The sequence below is a fragment of the Tetrao urogallus genome (assembly GCF_951394365.1).
Source record: "Tetrao urogallus genome assembly, chromosome: 12".
Taxonomy (NCBI): Eukaryota; Metazoa; Chordata; class Aves; order Galliformes; family Phasianidae; genus Tetrao; species Tetrao urogallus.
In genome coordinates this window covers 13586132-13604752 of record NC_136825.1, presented here as the reverse complement: position 1 = coordinate 13604752, position 18621 = coordinate 13586132, and the positions used below count along the sequence as shown (strand labels likewise).

Genomic DNA, 18621 nt, shown 5'->3' with positions numbered 1-18621 from the left:
AACAAGTGTGAGAAGTGTATACATAGCCATGGCAGAGTGCACATCACAAGTACTCTGACAAATGAAAGTCTCTGAAATAGAGAGAGCACTGGTAACGTTGGAATGAATGTTGCAAATAAATCCACTACAGAAACTATCTCTAATTGAATTATTAGTGAAAGAGGAAGAAGGGAATCAGAATATGACTGACTAACATAATAAGAGATAGAGGTTTCCATAGTCCCTTTCCTATCAAGAAGAATTACCGACCATGTCAGAGAAAATTAAAAAATTCAATTTACAGTAGTTTTGCCCACAGTGAAATCAGAGGCAGGTGCTGGATATAACAGACAATACTGGTCAAACTGTTTCTTTCTGCACAGCACTCAGTAAACAGAGTCGCCACTATTGAGTTCTAACCTCTTGTCATGCAGCAACATTGAGTCAACAATCCGCTCTCATGGCTTAATGCTTTTGATGTTTACTTTGTTCTTTCTATAGTTCAAAAGAAAGCACTAATGCACCAGTCCTCTTACCAAATACAATCTTAATCCCAGAATCCCGAGCCTTTTGCTGTTGGCCAGTTAAGTCTGTTAAGACGAAAGGATTTGATCAAGCTTTACATAACAACACAGAAGTTAAATCCAGCAAAGAGAGCTCTTTTTATCTGTACTGCTCAGACGGCTAAGAGATGAAAAAAAGAGAGGGAGAAAAAAAAGGTAATGAACTTGGCTATGTAAAACAAAATAAGGAATTCAATTATTTCTCTTATTGCCACTTTGTCTTTTCAGCGAGTCTTCTAAAGAACTTGGATTTATTCTCCAATAAGGTCTCCAAGTGTGAAGGCTATAGCTTTCCCTTCACCCAGAAGAACTGTGGCACCTGCTGTGGTTTTTTTTGCAAATCTGCAAAATGTTTCTTTTTCATCAGCAGTTTTCCTGATTTAAAAAATAAATAATTTAAAAATACATATAAAGTAAGCATTGTAGGTCAAAACACTATAAGAAGAGGAAAATGATTTTGTACTTGGGAAACAGATGGACAGCTTAGAGGAAAGGTGGGACATCAATCATTTCGAATAATTAATACTATATAATACTTCTAATGTGAAATCTTTATTTTTTTTCCCCTTAAACTAATTGTCCCCATCAAATTTTTATTTTTTTCCCCTTAAACTAATTGTCCCCATCCCTACTGTGTATTTATAAAGGCAGAACACAGTGCAGAGATGATATGTGGTAGAGCTGGGATCAAGACTTTGTTTTTCCACTCGTGTCCTTTGTGAGAGTTGCCCAATTAACCATTTCTCAGCGTGTCACATCTCCCTGTCTCTGAAGCTAGTTACCAAATCTTTTGGATTACATGAATACATAGATACAAAACATGTTGCACCTGTACATATGTAAAGATTGTGATGTCAGCTACTTCATAAGAAATGAGGTGCATCAGAAGTAAAAATGCAAAACTGCTCTTGCTGGTATTAAGCTGGAAAGCCTAAAAATAAATCTAATAAAAACAGTCCTGTTGCTGACTAGTTTAAAAATATTGTTTATTGTATATTCTGACTGCTAAGCAAGACAGTTCTTCACAACAACTAAGAAATAATTAGAGGTAAGCAAAAGAAAGAATAAGACAGAAAAAAATCAAGTTTTCACCTTGTTGGCACTTAATATCCTGTATCAAGTAACTGCTACTATAATTCTGAAAATTAGTAAGCCACCCTTTACTACAGTTACATCCTACTACAAGCAGAAGAGAAAACTGCAGTGATGCTAATAATGAAACATTTTGTTGTGGTTTAACCCAGCAGGTGGATCAGCACCACACAGTCATTCGCTCACTCCCCCCCCTTCCCAGTGGGATGAAGTAGAAAATAAATAAAAAATCCAAACAAGTAGAACTCCTGGGTTGAGATAAAACTACTTGCTAAGACAGATAAAGGGAAAAGAAAACAGTTACGACTATATATATACACATATGCATGTATATAAGAAGTGATGCAGAAGCAATTGCTCACCACCCCCAACCAATGTCCAGCTAGTTCCCCAAGAAGCAGAAGACAGACATTCGTAACATGGACAATCTTTCAAAATCTATTTCAGTGTCCTGCCTGCACCTCCATTTTCTTGTTTCTCCACATTCTGAAGTCACAGACGTGTTTTATCTGGTGTGCACAACATATCCTAAATACATACAAACACTTAATGATCTTAGCTGCAATGTAGATGATGCAGACACAATGCCTTATTCCACTGAAACCTATTATTCTGTTCAACGTGAAAAATTACTTTTGCAATGGCTGGTGATCAAAATGAGTTTCCTTCTGGCAGCTCTTTAGGCTTTTTCAGCTCAGTCTCAGCAGCCCCCAAAGAATGACATTACACCACTATTACCTTAAAAGCACTGCCATTTTGCGTCCTTTTTTGATCACAGATAAGAGCAATGTTTTTTGATCACTGGTAAGCAATTTAGAGCAATTGCTTAAGATCTCTTTGCTATGAATCAATCAGTAGTCTCTGGAAGGAACATGATAGCAGAATATTATGGAGAAGGATGCTCCAAAAACCACTCACTTATAGTCAGAGAAGGAAGCAAAAGGCAACTAATGACACAAGCTGATCACTCAAAGGAAATATAGGGAAGATGTCACTAACTTAGTACATAATAAAAATAGTAGTAACAATGAATATGAATATCTTTTGACATGAAAGAAGTGTTTTTGGTATCTGCAGTTTCACCAATAGAAACAATCCACTTATGTTGTAGAAGCAGGGTACGACTACTAGGCTATCAAAAATACATAATCTCTGTTGTGATTTGAGCTTAAATTTACAACTTGATTCTGGCAATTGGATTTTGCTGCTACACAAAAGAGGGAGGACCCAACCTAACATCCATACTTTGTAAGCATATTCAGTGCAGCAAATTCTTCCTCAGTTACTGAACAATCTGATGCTGCTAAAGAATACGCAGCACATAATTACACACAAAGTATTCCTGACCTCTCTAAGCGCTACCTCCGTCATCCTTTTATTTAGAGTAATTTATGATCTTAACAATTTAAAATTCAAATCAAAATAAAACAATTTTGTTACAACCCCAGTCATCTTTTCAACAGAAGTGTCGACCACCGGGAGCAAACAACTTGATTACAAAAGGAGTGCACTTTCCAAGTAAAGCTTGACATAGTTTGCTGCTCCAAATGAGTTAGGCAAATTGTTTCCACTAACCTATAGGAAAAATCTAGCACACAGCCTGTGCAACTACTTGTTATGCTAGAGAGAGTAACTCAGAGTTTCTGTCAACTCATTTTGTTGTTTGTTGGGAAGAATGATTAACAATGTCATCAAACTAATCTCATCCATTCATCAATCCCCAGTTGTCTAACAGAAGCTCAACTGGTGTACTCAGCAATGTGTTCTGACCTTACTGAAGGCCCTGCCCACTCAAACAGTGATTGTATCCCATTGCGAGGAGAGGCCTAGTCACAGTGGAATAGATGAGATGAGACTTGGAAACAAGAAATTATCTGAAGCAGTGATGACTCCATTCATATTCAAGAGAAGCGTATTGTGTAAGAGTTTCTGATCTTTTATAAATTAATGCAATAGTTTCCAAACTTGGCTTATGCACCACAGAAGGGGGAGCAGCATAGCACAAAACTAAATGCAAACATTTCCAGTGATCACATTCACCACTTCTGCTGGATACAGTAATATTTACTGTATTTATTTTTATTATTTATTATTTGTATTTATTATTATTATTTACTATGCTTCCAATGGAAGTACTGGACAAAAATGTTGAGCTCCTTAGCGAATATATTTGGTCTCTATGATATAACTGATTGACTTTCTTAATAACAGGAGCACGATGATATGAAATACAGAAATAATACCCTACTCCCATCACGTCAGTTTTGCCCAGAAAATGAAACATATTAAGGGCTGCACTGTTATATATGCATTCCTATACTGGACGTGTTCGTTGACTTATTCCAATATCCCTTAATATTAACCACAAAGTTTTGTTCTTTAAATACCTTCTAGATGAAAGTGCTCATCACCAATAGAGTCTCTGTAGCCTTCTCCAGACAAATCCTGTTAAAAAAAGAGAAGAAAAATTAATGACGAGTATATGACATAAAAGGTATCAAGAAGATACACTAGGATTAATTAAAAACACTAAATGCATTAATTAATGCATTAATGAGCATTAATGTCAATTTCCAGAAAAGAAGTCAATGCATCTGGTGCTATTTTAGAATGTTCTGGGCATATTCTAAGACAAAAATTGAATGGAGATAAACAGATTATGTTCATATACAAGTCCTTTTACAGAATACTTTAATACTTAGCATTTCAACATTCTGTCAATCAAGCAAGATAAAAAACAACTCTGAATGGAAATGATAAAGGAGAAATAAGCCCTTCACTACCCACAGAGGAATGTTATCACTTGGTTCCACCAACAGAAAACTTTCATGTGCCAGAGATCACCCAAGAAAAGCAGATACCAGTCTGAAGAGCTGCCTGATACTTCTGTCCTGAAATTAATGAAATTTTGTCAGCCCCAGTATATCTAGTGGAACACAGAAGCAGTGGTCACGGATACTCAGATGATTTTATCTCAAACACAAAAAACAGTTCTCTAATGGTGCTGAAGTTGTAATAAAAGGGCATCAGTTGGATTTGGAGCTAATCCCACTTATAAAGATCCTGAAGAGCATTCTTACGCTCCTATTAGCAGATCATTCCAGCTCCATCTCTCCACACCAGCTAAGCCGTAAACTATCACAGCTAGCCTTCTATTTTGCCTTCTTCCATTCATTCCAAACACTCCAAGCATTACCATAACGTCACTGATCTTACATTACAGTCCGTCTCCTTAGATTTTCTACAAACACTCTGTGCCACTGATAAATATTTATGGTGATGAACAAGGATATGGCCTTGAAAAGTTCAAGTGCTGCACTCACAGCTATTTCAACTTCACCTACAAAAACGTATCAGGAACACAGAGCCAGCATTCTCAGCATTAACCTGGGGACTGTGAGTAGACACTAGGGAGCTTTTGGCACAAGGTGAGAATAAGAGAAAAAACTGTGAAAATGAATGCCTGGTTGTGTTCATAGCTTTATCACAATGAATGCAGTTCATCTCTTTTTCCCAAGAAGCTGACAGAGGTTCTTTTCTAACTTGCACATGCCTAAATGTTATTCTTTGAGATTAGTTATCCAAAAGTAACTCAGCCACAAAAGCATGTCTTAGGAACTCTTCAGCGTTAGTTGAAACATTTTAAAAATCAAATTCCATAAACAGTGAGATTTGATTGGGGGTTAGCTAGCGCAGAAACCCTGAAAATATTGCTCTCTTCACGAGCAGATACGCTGACATTTGACCCAAAGATAAATTTGACAGCATTAGGAAATGCTGTCAACCTGGTACAGCATGCTGAAATTTAGCATAGCAAGACACTGCTACAACAGCTGTCAGAAGCAAATCACAAAAGCTAGTTTGCTTATTTGAGTTTTTCTTCTAGAAGAAAAGGCCCCTTATGAACAAGTGCTAATTAATATCTATCACTGATTTAAAAATAATGGAAGAAATGGACATAATGAACAAAAAGAGCCAGGAAATGTTGGCGTAGCACATCATGTTTCTGCAAGGAAGATGGTCTTTCCAGAAACTTGCAATAGTTATTATACTTTTGTTTAGTAAAATTCCTCCATGTCATCATTTTCCAGGAAGCTCTCAGAGCACAGCCTGATTGCTCTCCCAGACAATGAGATACATACAAGTGACTGCGGGAGCACACATGGCCCTCCTGCTCTGTCCTACAATGGCAAGTATTTAATAACTGCTTTTTTATTGAAGACAGAATTCCTGCTCCCTCCGTCTGGTTCTCTTGGGAAAATATTTCTGATTTTCTGATCAGCAACTATGCAACAAGAAGGTATGACCTTAATGGTGATGCTTCTCTAAGGAGAAAGCTATTTGGTAGTCATCTTCTTTTAATGTTTTAACAAAGCAAACGGTGCAAGTGGTTATCAAATGTTGCCTGCCGAAATGCTGTCGTTAATTCAACCTCTACAAAAATCACAAGTCATTACTTTTTATGATTTTTTCAAAAGATGCCACTTGCAAATTAGCATGTATTTGTTGATGGAAAAGGTCCCATCAAGTAACTAGTGCAGAAGAGTGGAGATGAAGGAGAGAAGCAGTAAAGCATTAATATTCTACATGCAAGCTTCCTTAGTTTCTCACTGTTAATCATTACATGGTTAATCATTACAGTATGTTTCATATTCTAGGCTAGTTTCACTCGTTCTCTAGCTCCTAGTTATTTAAGTCAAAGCTAGTTTCACTCATTCTCTAGCTCCTAGTTATTTAAGTCAAAGAGTAGTAACTTAATGCAAGCAAATTTCCAATAAAATAGGTTCCCTTAAATCAAATTATTATAAATCACTGAATTCTAGTGTTTTGATGATGATGTTGAACCACAGCAATACTGTTAAACAGCACAGACACAGACAACCCATCCCAAAATCAATGAGTGTATCATCTGAACGTTTTGGTGACTTATTTCATAGAAACGTAGAATGGACTGGGTTGGAAGAGACCTCAAGGATCATCAAATTCCAAACCCTTGCAACAGGTAGGGCTGTATTTAAGCAGAATTCCTCAACTCCCACTCACATGTGTTCTTGAGAGTACGATTGTGATCTGTGCTGCCTTTAATAAGCAGGTGAGAAAGGTGTGGGCAACTCTTACAATTCTACAGGACGGGAAAATTAAAAGAAAGAAAGAAACCTTATCACTCATCTTATTACCACTAACTCTTCTTTCGAAAAGCCCAGAAGAACAACCAGGATGTCTTTAGCACTACTGAGACACGTGTCACAGGTTGATAAACACCAAAGCAAACCTGCTTGAGAAAAGGATTCTGGGTGGTTTATGTAAAGTCACATTCAAAAATAAAGTACAAAAGCTAAGCTAGCATCAGAGAAAACAATTCTGACTGCAGCTGGTACTGTAGAAGTATTCTCCTAGTAACCTGCAACAATTCCGTTAATGTGAATAAAACAGTGCATCTACCACTAGTCTAATTCAGAAAGTGAAGGGGAACAATAGGACAGGGTAAATGTGTAAAACAACTCACAGCTCAATAAATTCTAGTGGGAAGAGAACATTATATGTCCAGGAAGAAGCGTGGCTGAGCACAGGGGAAAGGCAGGAGTGACAGGACAAAGCCACCTGTGCCAGCCCTGCCTCCTGCAGCCATGCCCAAGGGCTCCCCACAAGCTGCAGAGCTGCAGGAGCCATCCCATGGCAGGAGCGGTGCTGGGGAGAGCAAGGCAACGGCATCTGGGTCATAGGTAGCTGTACGTCACTGTCCTGACACCATGTTTTAAATCACAACGCTGCATTTTCAAACTGGAACACTGAGTCATGTAGCAACCAAAACCAGATGTACCCTGTGAAATACTATATAAGTGAGGTCAGCGAGAACTTGAAAGAAGAAAGAGAAAAAACATTTACGTAGGATTATTCCAGCATGCCACTTCTAGAGGCTGCTAAACAGGAACCCACTGAGAGTAAGCGTCTCTACCTCACCAGGAGCTTCTCTGCTAAAGAAGTTGGCCTCCGCTAGCTACCAACACAAATCACACAAAACGACTGAAATTCAGTTCTAACATCTGTTTCAAAGCTATGCAGGCAGCTGCCCGGCCCGGATGAAAAGGTCCTCATGTCCCACATGTCCTGATCTGATCGGTGCTGCTGTGCAGGGCTCAGATTGAAGAGGGTGGGGGAAGCATTAACTAATGCAACTCCCTCAGAAATGCTGAGCAGCATATTTGTACCCAAGGAATACAAACACTCATGGGAAGCTCCCACATCCCAGTGCTCCCACTCAGCTGGTTACAAGTCAGGCAGTTGTCATTCACATCCTACCTTTACTGAGCAATCAGACTCAATGAATTCTGACTCACTGGGAATTTTATCTTTTTAATCCTATCCTCAGCCCTGACCACCCCACACAGCATTTTCATCAACATGTGTTTCTGGAGACTGAAGGCCAGAAATTCACTCTGGTGCATTAACATTTGACATCCTTCTCCTGAGCTCTCTAAAAAGGCTGCCAGCCAAAGCCTCACCCACCATTCCGCTCATAATACTGTATTCTTTCCTTGCCTTTGCTCCCTTTCTGTTTCATGCTGAGATCAGGTTCCCTGTCTTCACCTTCCAGGCTCTGCATGGCTGTACTTGCATTCACATCTACCAGCCCCCATGCCCACTGATTCCTTTAATCTTCATCACCACCTGACTCTTCCTGCTTGTCCTGGCTCTGTCTTTCCTTGTTGCTTTCTGCAATACCCAACACCAAGAATACAAGGGCCAAAGCGACAGAGTGAAAATAGAGCGTGTGTTTTAGCAAACACATTTGGACTAACACAGTGATTAACAGTTACACTTTTAGTGTAACTAGGTAGAGCTTCATCCACAGGTTTATCAGATATATTAAAGGCTAACCCTTAATTTGGGTAGGTTATTGTGACAGCCAGCACATTTCTGAAGTTTGCAACTCCCTACTTCCTGAATTACATCACAGTTAATATTGTGTTAATTCGTATTTTTCAAAAAGCTGTCGCTTTTCTCCAGTATAAAAATGTTGCTCTACCTCTCCTTCTTCAAACATCTCACTGAAATCCTTTGATTTAGCCTAAGATAAGCAATTTTCAACATTTTTGGCAAGAAATATGCACACATTTCCTGTTTTAGTGAAATTCTTATCAAAGTGTCATACTCACCACTTTCCCCAAGTAAAACACGTATAAAGACAAGTTGTCCAGCCAGAAAACTTTACTCCCTACTTTTGCCTATCTGAAGGAAACATGTATTGTGTCCCTTCTTTAATCTTTTACTGATGCAATAAAATCCCAGGACGTTTTGGGAGAGCAAAGTTGAAGAAAGATGTTTCACAACAAGGCTGCAAGGGATAAGATATGTGGTAACTCTTGCTGGAGTAGATTTTAGAGCAGTTTTAAAGGAGCTGCCAATGAGAACGTTATGTCACCTAATATAAACTTCAATTCCTGATGGAAAAATGATCCTGAGAAACAGAGGTCCAAGCGAACAAGGATGGCCTTTGGTCTTTCACGCAAACAACATAAAGGCAATTCACTGAGATTCTGCTTTCTGTAAAGAAAATGTAAAGCGGCTCATCCCTGGAGAAGACAAGGAGACTTCAAAACAGACCAACATTAAAATACACACAACAACTGCAATAATGCCTTTTTTTAAGCAGAAGCAGCATGCTCAACTTCTGCAATGTTTTCTTCCTCTGAAATATGAACCTGGTGTTCTGTGATCCATTACAGCAGGGTTTTTCTTCCTCTATCAAGCATGGAAGCTTCTCTCAGATAAAATTTCTTCATTATATGATCACAGCAGGTACAGATGTTAAGAAAACAGATTTCTCCTCTAACATCTCCGATAAGTGATCTTGAGTGAGTTAAGCTGCCATGGTTTAGCATTTTACTGCCTCATCTGTCAATATGGCCTCTTGTGCTTGAATTCATTGTCTTCTTAGTAGAGACAGTGGAACACAATGAGTGTACCACTAAGCTATGGAAATTCCCCCATTAGAACCCTAGCACAAGGTCCAAGCTAAGAAGCCAGCCCCAAAACTGCAATGGTGAAGCACACAGATGCATTCAATTTGGCTGCCTCTGCTCTAGTAGCAGTAACTCCCAGCCACAATAATGCAGAGGTAATGGTTGAAATCAATATCCCTATATCCACTGATTTGCCAGAATTAGAGCTTCCCAGGCTCATCTCACAGATGGTGACTAAAGAGCAATTCCAGTTTATGGCCCAGTAGTGTGAAGACAAAGACCAAAAGAACACCTAATCTCCAGTCACAAAGGATAATGGACTACTAGAGACTTCTTATGCAAGAAATACCCCTAATATCTTTCAGATCCTGTTACAGACTCTCCAATAGGTACAAGGAGTAGCTGCACCATACACTTTTAAGGATACCCCATAGTTAGGAACATGAGGCTGGCAAGGAAGTGGAAGCAGTAGGATACTCACACAAAAGCCTTCAAGAAGGATGCCTGACTAAGAAGGTGAATGTGATACTTTCTGCTCCAGACTTGCAACTGCAAACAGTTGCAACCTCTTTTGCTGAGTCCAACACCTGGACAAGGCTTTTGTCAGGATGAAACACAACTTTTTTTGTATTCTTTTATTTGTTTTTTAATCTATGAAAATCAGGTAGTACCAGTACTGAAACATGCTGTTTGCAGGTAGCTTTTTTGTCTCTGTTGCAGCGGGTAAATGGACATCCTCTTTTAGCGGCCAGTCGCTTGATGTGCATGCAACACCACCAACCAGCACATTTAACTTGAACCATAAGATTCCTGTGCTCTATGCAAGGCAAGTGAGAAGTGAGTATGCATCCTGTTCAATGGATGGAAAACAAAGAAGCCAACAGATAAAATTATCCACTATTAAAACCTGTAGATATCCAGAAGATCCACCTAGGGGGCAGTCTGCTTTAGATGGCTCCAGTTTCATGGCAGAACGTGAATGTTCCTGTATGCTTTGAGCTTGTATTTCATGATGTTTAGAAACTCTTGCTAGCTGTTGGATAGTGGCATCTTCCATTAACATGATTACTACAGTTTTAGAACCATTACGGCTTCTTTTCAAGGTGATAGGGTGAGGCCTGGTTTTTCAAGAACTTCTGCCAGATTACATATTATATAATAGAAAGCAATTATATGAGTGAACTGATCTAAGAATTCAGCAGTTACTTTCCAAATGAAGGGTCCAGCCATTTCCAGCCAGAAAAGATCATGAGTCTTTGAGATGAAATGGACTGAAACAAGAAATGACTACTTTCTGCTATATTTAAATTCACTTTGAAGCTACTTCAGAAGGATAAATGAACTCAACTCTACAGATTCAGCTATTTACTTTGATTTATTCTTCTAGCTATCCTCTGGCCTCCTTCCTGATTGCAAAATCAATTGTCCCATTTCCCCCAAGATCACTTCTTCAATATTGATTACAGTGATGTACAAGTCTAAGGACATGAAGGAAAGAAGACAAATCTTCATCTAACTTCCAGCCTGGAGAACCACAGTAACTTCTCCAAATTACTTATTCTGAGCTTCTTTCTCCTTTATGGCAGACAGATGGACATGGCTATGTATCAAATCTGGTTTTCTGTTCAACTTTTTTTGCAATAGATTCAGTTACCAAGAAACTCTTTAATAAATAGACTTCAGTGCATTGAGGTGATTTTACCCAGGCACATGCTGAGAAAAAAGTTTGCAGAACATAGCTGCAGAGCTTGACTACAGAATAACTCACTAATTTAAGATGCAGTAACTGAAAACTCTTTCCACTGACTACAATGGTCATTACAAAACCAACACACTGCATTTTGAGCTTTCTTGTGATAATAGCCTGTGTCTTCCTATATGGCAGGTTTTCATAGCACAAGGGCTTAAAGCTCCCCTAGAATGACAATCAATGCTCCTCTATTATGTTTATGACTCTAAGTCCTTTCCTGCTAATGGATGACGTATATTTATGCAGCTGGAGGAAACCTGGTTTCAATAACTGCTCCACCACAGACTCACTGTGTGGTGTAGGGTAAGTCACTTAAATCTCCCTGTGCCTTCATTTTTCAACTGTAGAACGGAATTCTTGATGCCCACCTTTGCAGAGAGCTCTGAATCCTCTGGACGAAAACATACCCTGCTATTATTATATTATTATATATTATATTACCTTGTTAGGAAGCACAGGTGTGTGACCCTGGACACATATGCTAATGTTGATCCATAAATCTGTCAACAGGAGGTGCTGGCAAAACAGATGGTTCACATTCCTTCTCAAACCACCTCTTTGTCCCCAAAACCCAGGTATGTCAACTAATCATTTTATAACAGGTCAGGGTTTTAACGGGCCAGGAAGCCACAGTGAAGCACAATGCCACAAGCATTATGGCTAAAACTGGAGCCAAAAAGAGCAAAGGAGAGACAACAGAGGTTTCTCCTCTCCTCCCTGGCACGCAGGACAAGCACTGAGAGGCTCTGCAGAAAAAGATAAAAGAGAAAGCAGAACCCATTCCCACACATTCCTGTAAGTAGCACAGCATCGGTATTCATGCCTGAATGCAGATTGATGCTGCGTACATGGAAACAGACCCTTGTTCTTTAATTACAGGCAATAAAAAAAACAGACACACACCATGTGAAAACCTGAGTCAGATGAACAGTTCCATGTTGACTTACAGGGTCATGAGAATTACAAGCAAATAAAAAGTTTGCTCGTAAATATTTCTTACAAGTTACCTTTATTATTAAGAATTTTGACTCCCCATCCCACCAGTTGAAAATCGGGCAGGCTGCGTTTTCCTTGAAAACATTTCAGCAGCACCAAAGGCTGCAGCGGGGCTGCTGGTGTGGCTGGGAGCACCAGGCAGGGCCCCCGGACAGACCAACGGCCGTGCAGGACCGTCTGCCACGCACATTCCCCTAAAAGGAATCCCAGGGCCAGAGCACCACATCAAAGCAGCAGAGCTGAGCAGATTTCCCCTTCCCCTCCCCCTGAGTCTTTGAGACGGAGACTTCATACTCCAGAATTTAATATCTTTTTCCTCCCTCCCCCCCACCAGCCCCTTTGTCTGCATCTCTGTTCTCTAAGAGCTAACAGATGTTGATGCCATATAGTTTCAAAGAAAACTTTTGATGCCCACATAACTCATTACAACTAATATATTCCAAGAATGTTTGTAGCTCAGGAAACACTGGGGTGAAAAAACAGAGAAGAGGGGGCAAATGGCTACACTGAATAACCCTTGAGAGAAAATAAATAGTTCACTTCAAAGTCATCGGGGAATTCTTTAACAAGCTCTTTCTTCCGCAAAACACAGAACAAATTCAGCCGAGCCTAGAATTCCCAAAGGAAAAAAAAATAAAGCCAAACCCCACATAAATGGCAAAGCAAAGGAAGCAGCACAGAGGTCGCTCGGCTCACCAGCAACAAAGGACAGCATTCTCCAGGTTCCATATTCCCAAGCAACCTGCACTGTGCCAGGGCACAAAGGCACTGCTGAAAACAGACTGTCAACAACAACAATACAGAGAGCCCTAAAAAAAGCTCCCCCTGTCCCTCTGCACTGAATGAATGCAGGCAGTGATGACATCGTTCAATTCACAGAGCACTTTGAATTCAGCCTTACAAAATATGCACTAGGACATGTCACGTATGGCTAAATTACAGAGAGGTAGCGTTTGTTCGTTCAACAAAAGCAGGTGATGGGATTTTTTTGGCACAGGCAGATCCGTGTCCTTGGCCATTTTCTAGGGTTACATCTAGGAGGCAACTCCCAATAAATTTTTTGAGCAGGTCTCCTCCCCTCTCCTGCTGCTCCGGCACACAGCTGCATCCTTCCTGTTGGGTGAGAAGCCCCCCAGGAGTCACCATGGGCTGGTGGAGAGAGGGCTTGCAAAAAAGGGGGGAGGGCGAGAATGCGATTACATCAATTTCCACAGCAGGAGGATCAGATTGCATCATTGTACACAACTTGGGGCCCGCTCTTTTATCCCTGATGCAGGCAAATTCCCCATTGAAATCGGTGGGAGATTTGTCTGTGCAAGGACTGCAGAATCGAGCATTCTGTGATCACAGAATTAGAAAGCAGTAGGAAGCCACACCTGGCAGCACCTCTCAGTGGTGCTCTCCCCTCTGATGGGATGGATATAAAATCAAAACAAACACAAGTACAATAGCAATGCTAAACTCCTTCTCCCTTTCATACACACTCCTACAATCCACCACCACACTTAACGTATAGAAGTCTGAAGAAAGTTCCTATCGGTGAGCTGGAGACTCCCCACAGAATAAATAACAAGAAAGGATTTTTATAGGGGAAAAAAGGTGTAGAGGAGGGAAGTGTAGGGGTCTCTAATCTAATAATCAAACTGCTTCAAACAAGCAGGTGTGTTCTACTTGTATTTTTCAGAGTGTTCAATGGACGAGAGAAACCACACATGAAAACCTCAGAGCCAGTCAGCTCAACTTGTGCAGCACAACAATGTGAGGTCTCTTTTCTCAAAAGAGAGATTTTCACATAGAAGCCATGGTACCACAGCACAACATACAGAATTACTGGTTTTTCTCTGCTGCTCATTTCCACAAACCACACTTTCATCTGCATAACAGTGTTCCATGTAGTAGCTCAGTAGTTTCCCCATTTCAGCTGCTGCTACCCCCTGCACACATTCTTGCCAGAATCATTATTCCCCAAAACACACTAGTAAACAGCTTAGGAAAACCAGAAGTAAAATCTTGTATCAGATTTGCTCAGGATAAAACATGGCTCTTGGTAAAATGCCTCTTTGTTACCTCTCCTGCCTCACTGTTTAGGGATGGCTAATTTCCTCCAGGGAGTAACAAGGAAGGCATCCTCAAGCTTTGTGGCTTTGCAAATAAAATACCTTACTGCTGAGTTCATTCACCACATTTTGGGGTAGCAGGAAGCTTCAGCAGGAGAGCAGACAGCAGAGGTGCTTAGGTAGCTCAAATCTACTCTGTAGACATGGAGATTTCCACAGTGCCAGAGTGGGCTCTGGTGGGTAGAGTCAGAAGAGACAGGACAACAAAAGAACAGAACAGAGAACATCGAGTGCTAAAAGCATGGAAACTGAAGTCTAAAAATACGAGTACGTCAAAGATATCACCCATGCATTTTCAATGGTGTTCTTACGTACTTCAGAAGTCTAGACAGAATTCTTTCAGATGTGTGTTTCTTCCTCAGACACACAGAAACCAAGCTACAGACGGGAGAAAAACCACCTTCAGACTGCCAGGATGAAGCAGATCCTCATTTTGAAGAGCCTCTTGACATTCCAGGCATCCAAATGCTGGATGTAAATACAAATATCAGGCCATTGGTATGGCTTTTCTCCTCAGCTGGGCAGAATTATGCCCAAGGGACATCCAAAGACCTTAGAAGAGCTTTTATGTCTATTTTTTACAATTTCAGGGAAAGTGTTTGGCTTTCTGGTTTTGGAATGTGCTTGTTTGTTTTCACATTGCAAGAACAGAAACTTTAAGAAAAAAACACAAATTTTGCTAGAGATCAAGTTTCCTTTCAAGAAAGTGATTAAAAAAAAAAAACAAAAATACACAAATCTCACAGCTCCTTAATCTAAACACAGAAACTTATCTTGCAAAGACATCAGCCCTGGGTTTCTGATTCATTATGGGTGAAAATACTCTTCCAGTATTCCACTATTTCCACTAAGAAGTATTACTGTTACCCATCACTCTTGTGCAGAGTACCCGAGCAGAGGCCACTGCTGGTGGCATAGGAAACGCAGCTTCCCACCTAGCAACAGCTGATGTGACAAACTTGACATCACCAGTCCTTCTTTTCCCACAAAGAAAGGGACAAAGCTGAAAGTGAAACATATTCAGTACATACCATAATCTCAGGACCACACGAAGTATTCCTCCTTGGGAAGAGACCAGTAAGTGACACAACCCAAACCTTACCAGGTTACCATCCTGTCTGGCTTTTTTTTTAAACCAACTTAACTCCATCTTGGTGGCAAGGTTTTGTACTCATCTGCTATGATTCATGACAACTTATTTAAACAGAAAGGCCAGTTGAAATCCTTTAAATGATGTTTATACAATCTTTAATATTTTCCACGACGATCAGACACATTCAGGAGGGAGGAAGACGAATGACAGCCAAATGCAGATTAAATGCACAGCAGCAGGCTGGACTGGCCCCATGCAGTTATTAAGAAGGACAGCAGCATTTGAAATTCACATTTGCCTGGAAAAGTTTTACCTACTCTTACACAAACACCTGAAGGGCATTAAAGAAGAAAGAAAACCTCAGCATTTCCAGTCAGCTTACTTTGCTCACTTCACAGCAGATCATTTCCTTCATTTTCTCCTTCAAGCCCGTTGGTTGCTTAGTGTGCTCCAATATGGAAGGTGCACAGAGGAGTGGTGCAAATAATTATTAAAATAAAGGCAAACAAGGAAGATTTATTACCCTAAGCTACTTCATTTTAATTTTTAAGTACATACTGTCATTACTGGCACCGCAGTTAACATTGTTATTTTAATGTCAAATGTCTTTAATGCCATTAATTTTTAATTGCTTCATTAAAGAATGAGAGAAAATTAACACAAACAGACTAGATATCTTCTCCCTCTTAACTTCAGTCAGAAGAGTCTGTCGGGCAGCCCAGATTGCATCAACAAGTTCACAAGCTCACGACACACCAGCAGCGCAGTACAAACACGGCTGTTCAAGCCATCCTGGCAGGACATGTAAGCCTTGATTTGGATCCCAGTTTTAGCCTAGTTTCACATTTCTGTAACTGCAGTGGAACAAAATCAGAGAGGCTGGAATGAGAACTGTGTGTTCGCCTCTCACTGGAGCACTGAGGACCAGCTCAGTTCATAGTTAGCTAAAGCATCAGTATCGATATCAAAGTAGATATTTTAACTTATGTTGAAAACTGTTAAGATTTCTTCCACAAGCAAAATATTAGGAACCTGCCCCAGAGAAAGATGAAAGGAACCAATCTCCCCTTTAAATTACCAAGCAAGCCTGGGCCTTGACTCCCTTTTCAATGGGAAGTCAAAACGTCTGACTTCAATCAGTTTGTATAAACCAGCTTTTGTTTTTCCTTTTGCCCAAATGACTCCACTCCTAAGGATTTATTGTAACTGGATTGCCTTTCTACCCAGCAGGGAGCTGTAGCACTAGCAAAGCTGTTCCACACAGTAGGTTTTCCGCTGATTGAATTTCTAGACTTTCAGCTCTTCGGAAATGTTTGCTCTTGTACAAGCTGTCAGAGGGAAATTGTGTGCAGTCGATTTTGTCTCAGCTAAAGCCAAGGGGGGTTCCATATGCAGCCAGCCAATGTGGAATTGAAAGAAGGAGGATCAATCAAATTGTGAAGGAAAAAATGTCTCAGTCACAAATGAAATAAAACAAAACAACAACAACAAAATAACAAAAAAAAAGGGCAGGGAAGAACAGATGAAAACGAAAACCATTTCTGTAGATAGGAAAACTCAAAAAAAAACCCCACCACAACCCAATACCATGCAACACACAGAAAAACCTTCCTTTGAAGACCATTAAAGCAAGGGTTAGGAACCAAATGAAGAAGCTATTCTATTTAAACATACACAAAGCCAAAACCACGACGCACTCCAAAATGAAACTGACGTATAAACCTTCATCCTTTGGAGCAGCCCATCTTACTGGTCCTGTTGGAACTGCTGGTACCATGATCCTGGCACTGCTTCACGTCTGTGGTCACAGCACAACACATCTGCTGCACCCAGCACCAGACCAGCCAGGCCCTTATGCTACCTGCTGTGTCTCTCCCCACTTATACTCAGCCAGAGACACTACATACATGGCCCAGTGGCTCAAGTCCTTGCCTGCACTTGAGATTTTGTTATTTAGTAATCTAATAAATCATAACACCTGAAGTGCACGTAGGAGCCAACACAACCCAAACAATCAGATGAAAGCAAGCGCAGATTAGTACAGCTGTTTTAAAGATCCCATAAAAAGAATTTAGTATAAGCTACACTTGACCATGATCTGGTTTGGAAGAGCACACATTTCTAACTCAAGCGCAAGCACAAATTTTGGTTCCAACTGCATTGCATGAAACAGATGCACTTTGAGGAATAAGCCAATACCTCCAAATGACATAGCAACCCATGAATGTGGCAGCACAGGTGAATACCAGATTGGGAGTTTCTGCCCTGCCGGCCATGGTAGATAAGCCTTACTGTCTTTAAGTACAGCATCATACAGCCAGGAACAATTGCTGTGACAGCAAGCATCCCACTTGGACTCAATACTGAGGTTTGCATTTTGATGACCCTGTTTTAGGAAAAAAATTGACAACAGTTTTAAGAAATAATTGCAGCTAGTGGGTCATTCATTTCTGACACACAGTGAAAAATGTAAATGCCACACAATAGATTTTTTGTTTTTAAATAAGGGTCTTTTAAGGTCAAAACTGGTTGAGTCCTACTACCTTGTATTACTTGGACTTATCTTCATTGGTAATTATATTGAGGAGCCAGATAGTGAGAATATTATAGATAATGCTGTACTAATTGTCTGCAAAGACATTAATTCTACCAGCTAAATGTGTAATGAAGAAAAATAACCTTGCAAAAATGCTTTTGTTGTGCACCCCACTGTCTGTAAATGTGATTAGTGCAGAGCAGAGTAGCAGTGAAGGTGTGAGAAGTGAACTTTTAGTTTACAGTGCACTGCCTTTCCTCAGAAGAGGCTTACTATGCAGTGAGAAAAGATGACATCTATCATGAAGCAAATAATAATAATGAGGATTTTTGCCAGCATTCTTCCTCAGTCAACTGCCTTCTATTCACAGTGGTTTTCTCTCTCAGTTCCCACCTTATTTCACCTGCTAAGAGTAGCTCAGTGATTTTCCTGCTGAGAGTCTGTTCAGACAGGCTTTCCCAACTCAGCACACTGACAATCTGACATTCGTGTTCCTAATCAACAGTGCACCTCAGCAAAGCCCCAGTGATG

General features: G+C 40.2%; 1 protein-coding gene across 1 annotated transcript in view; it reads right to left on the bottom strand.

The window, feature by feature from the left end:
* NKD1 (NKD inhibitor of WNT signaling pathway 1) overlaps positions 1 to 18621 on the bottom strand; it is a gene marked incomplete at both ends in the record, with an annotated part of 102080 nt that overhangs the window by 33522 nt on the left and 49937 nt on the right. Inside the window, one exon of the mRNA XM_079541392.1 lies at positions 4022 to 4079. Within this exon, the coding sequence (XP_079397518.1) occupies positions 4022 to 4079 (58 nt within the window). The remainder of the gene's footprint in view (positions 1 to 4021; positions 4080 to 18621) is intronic.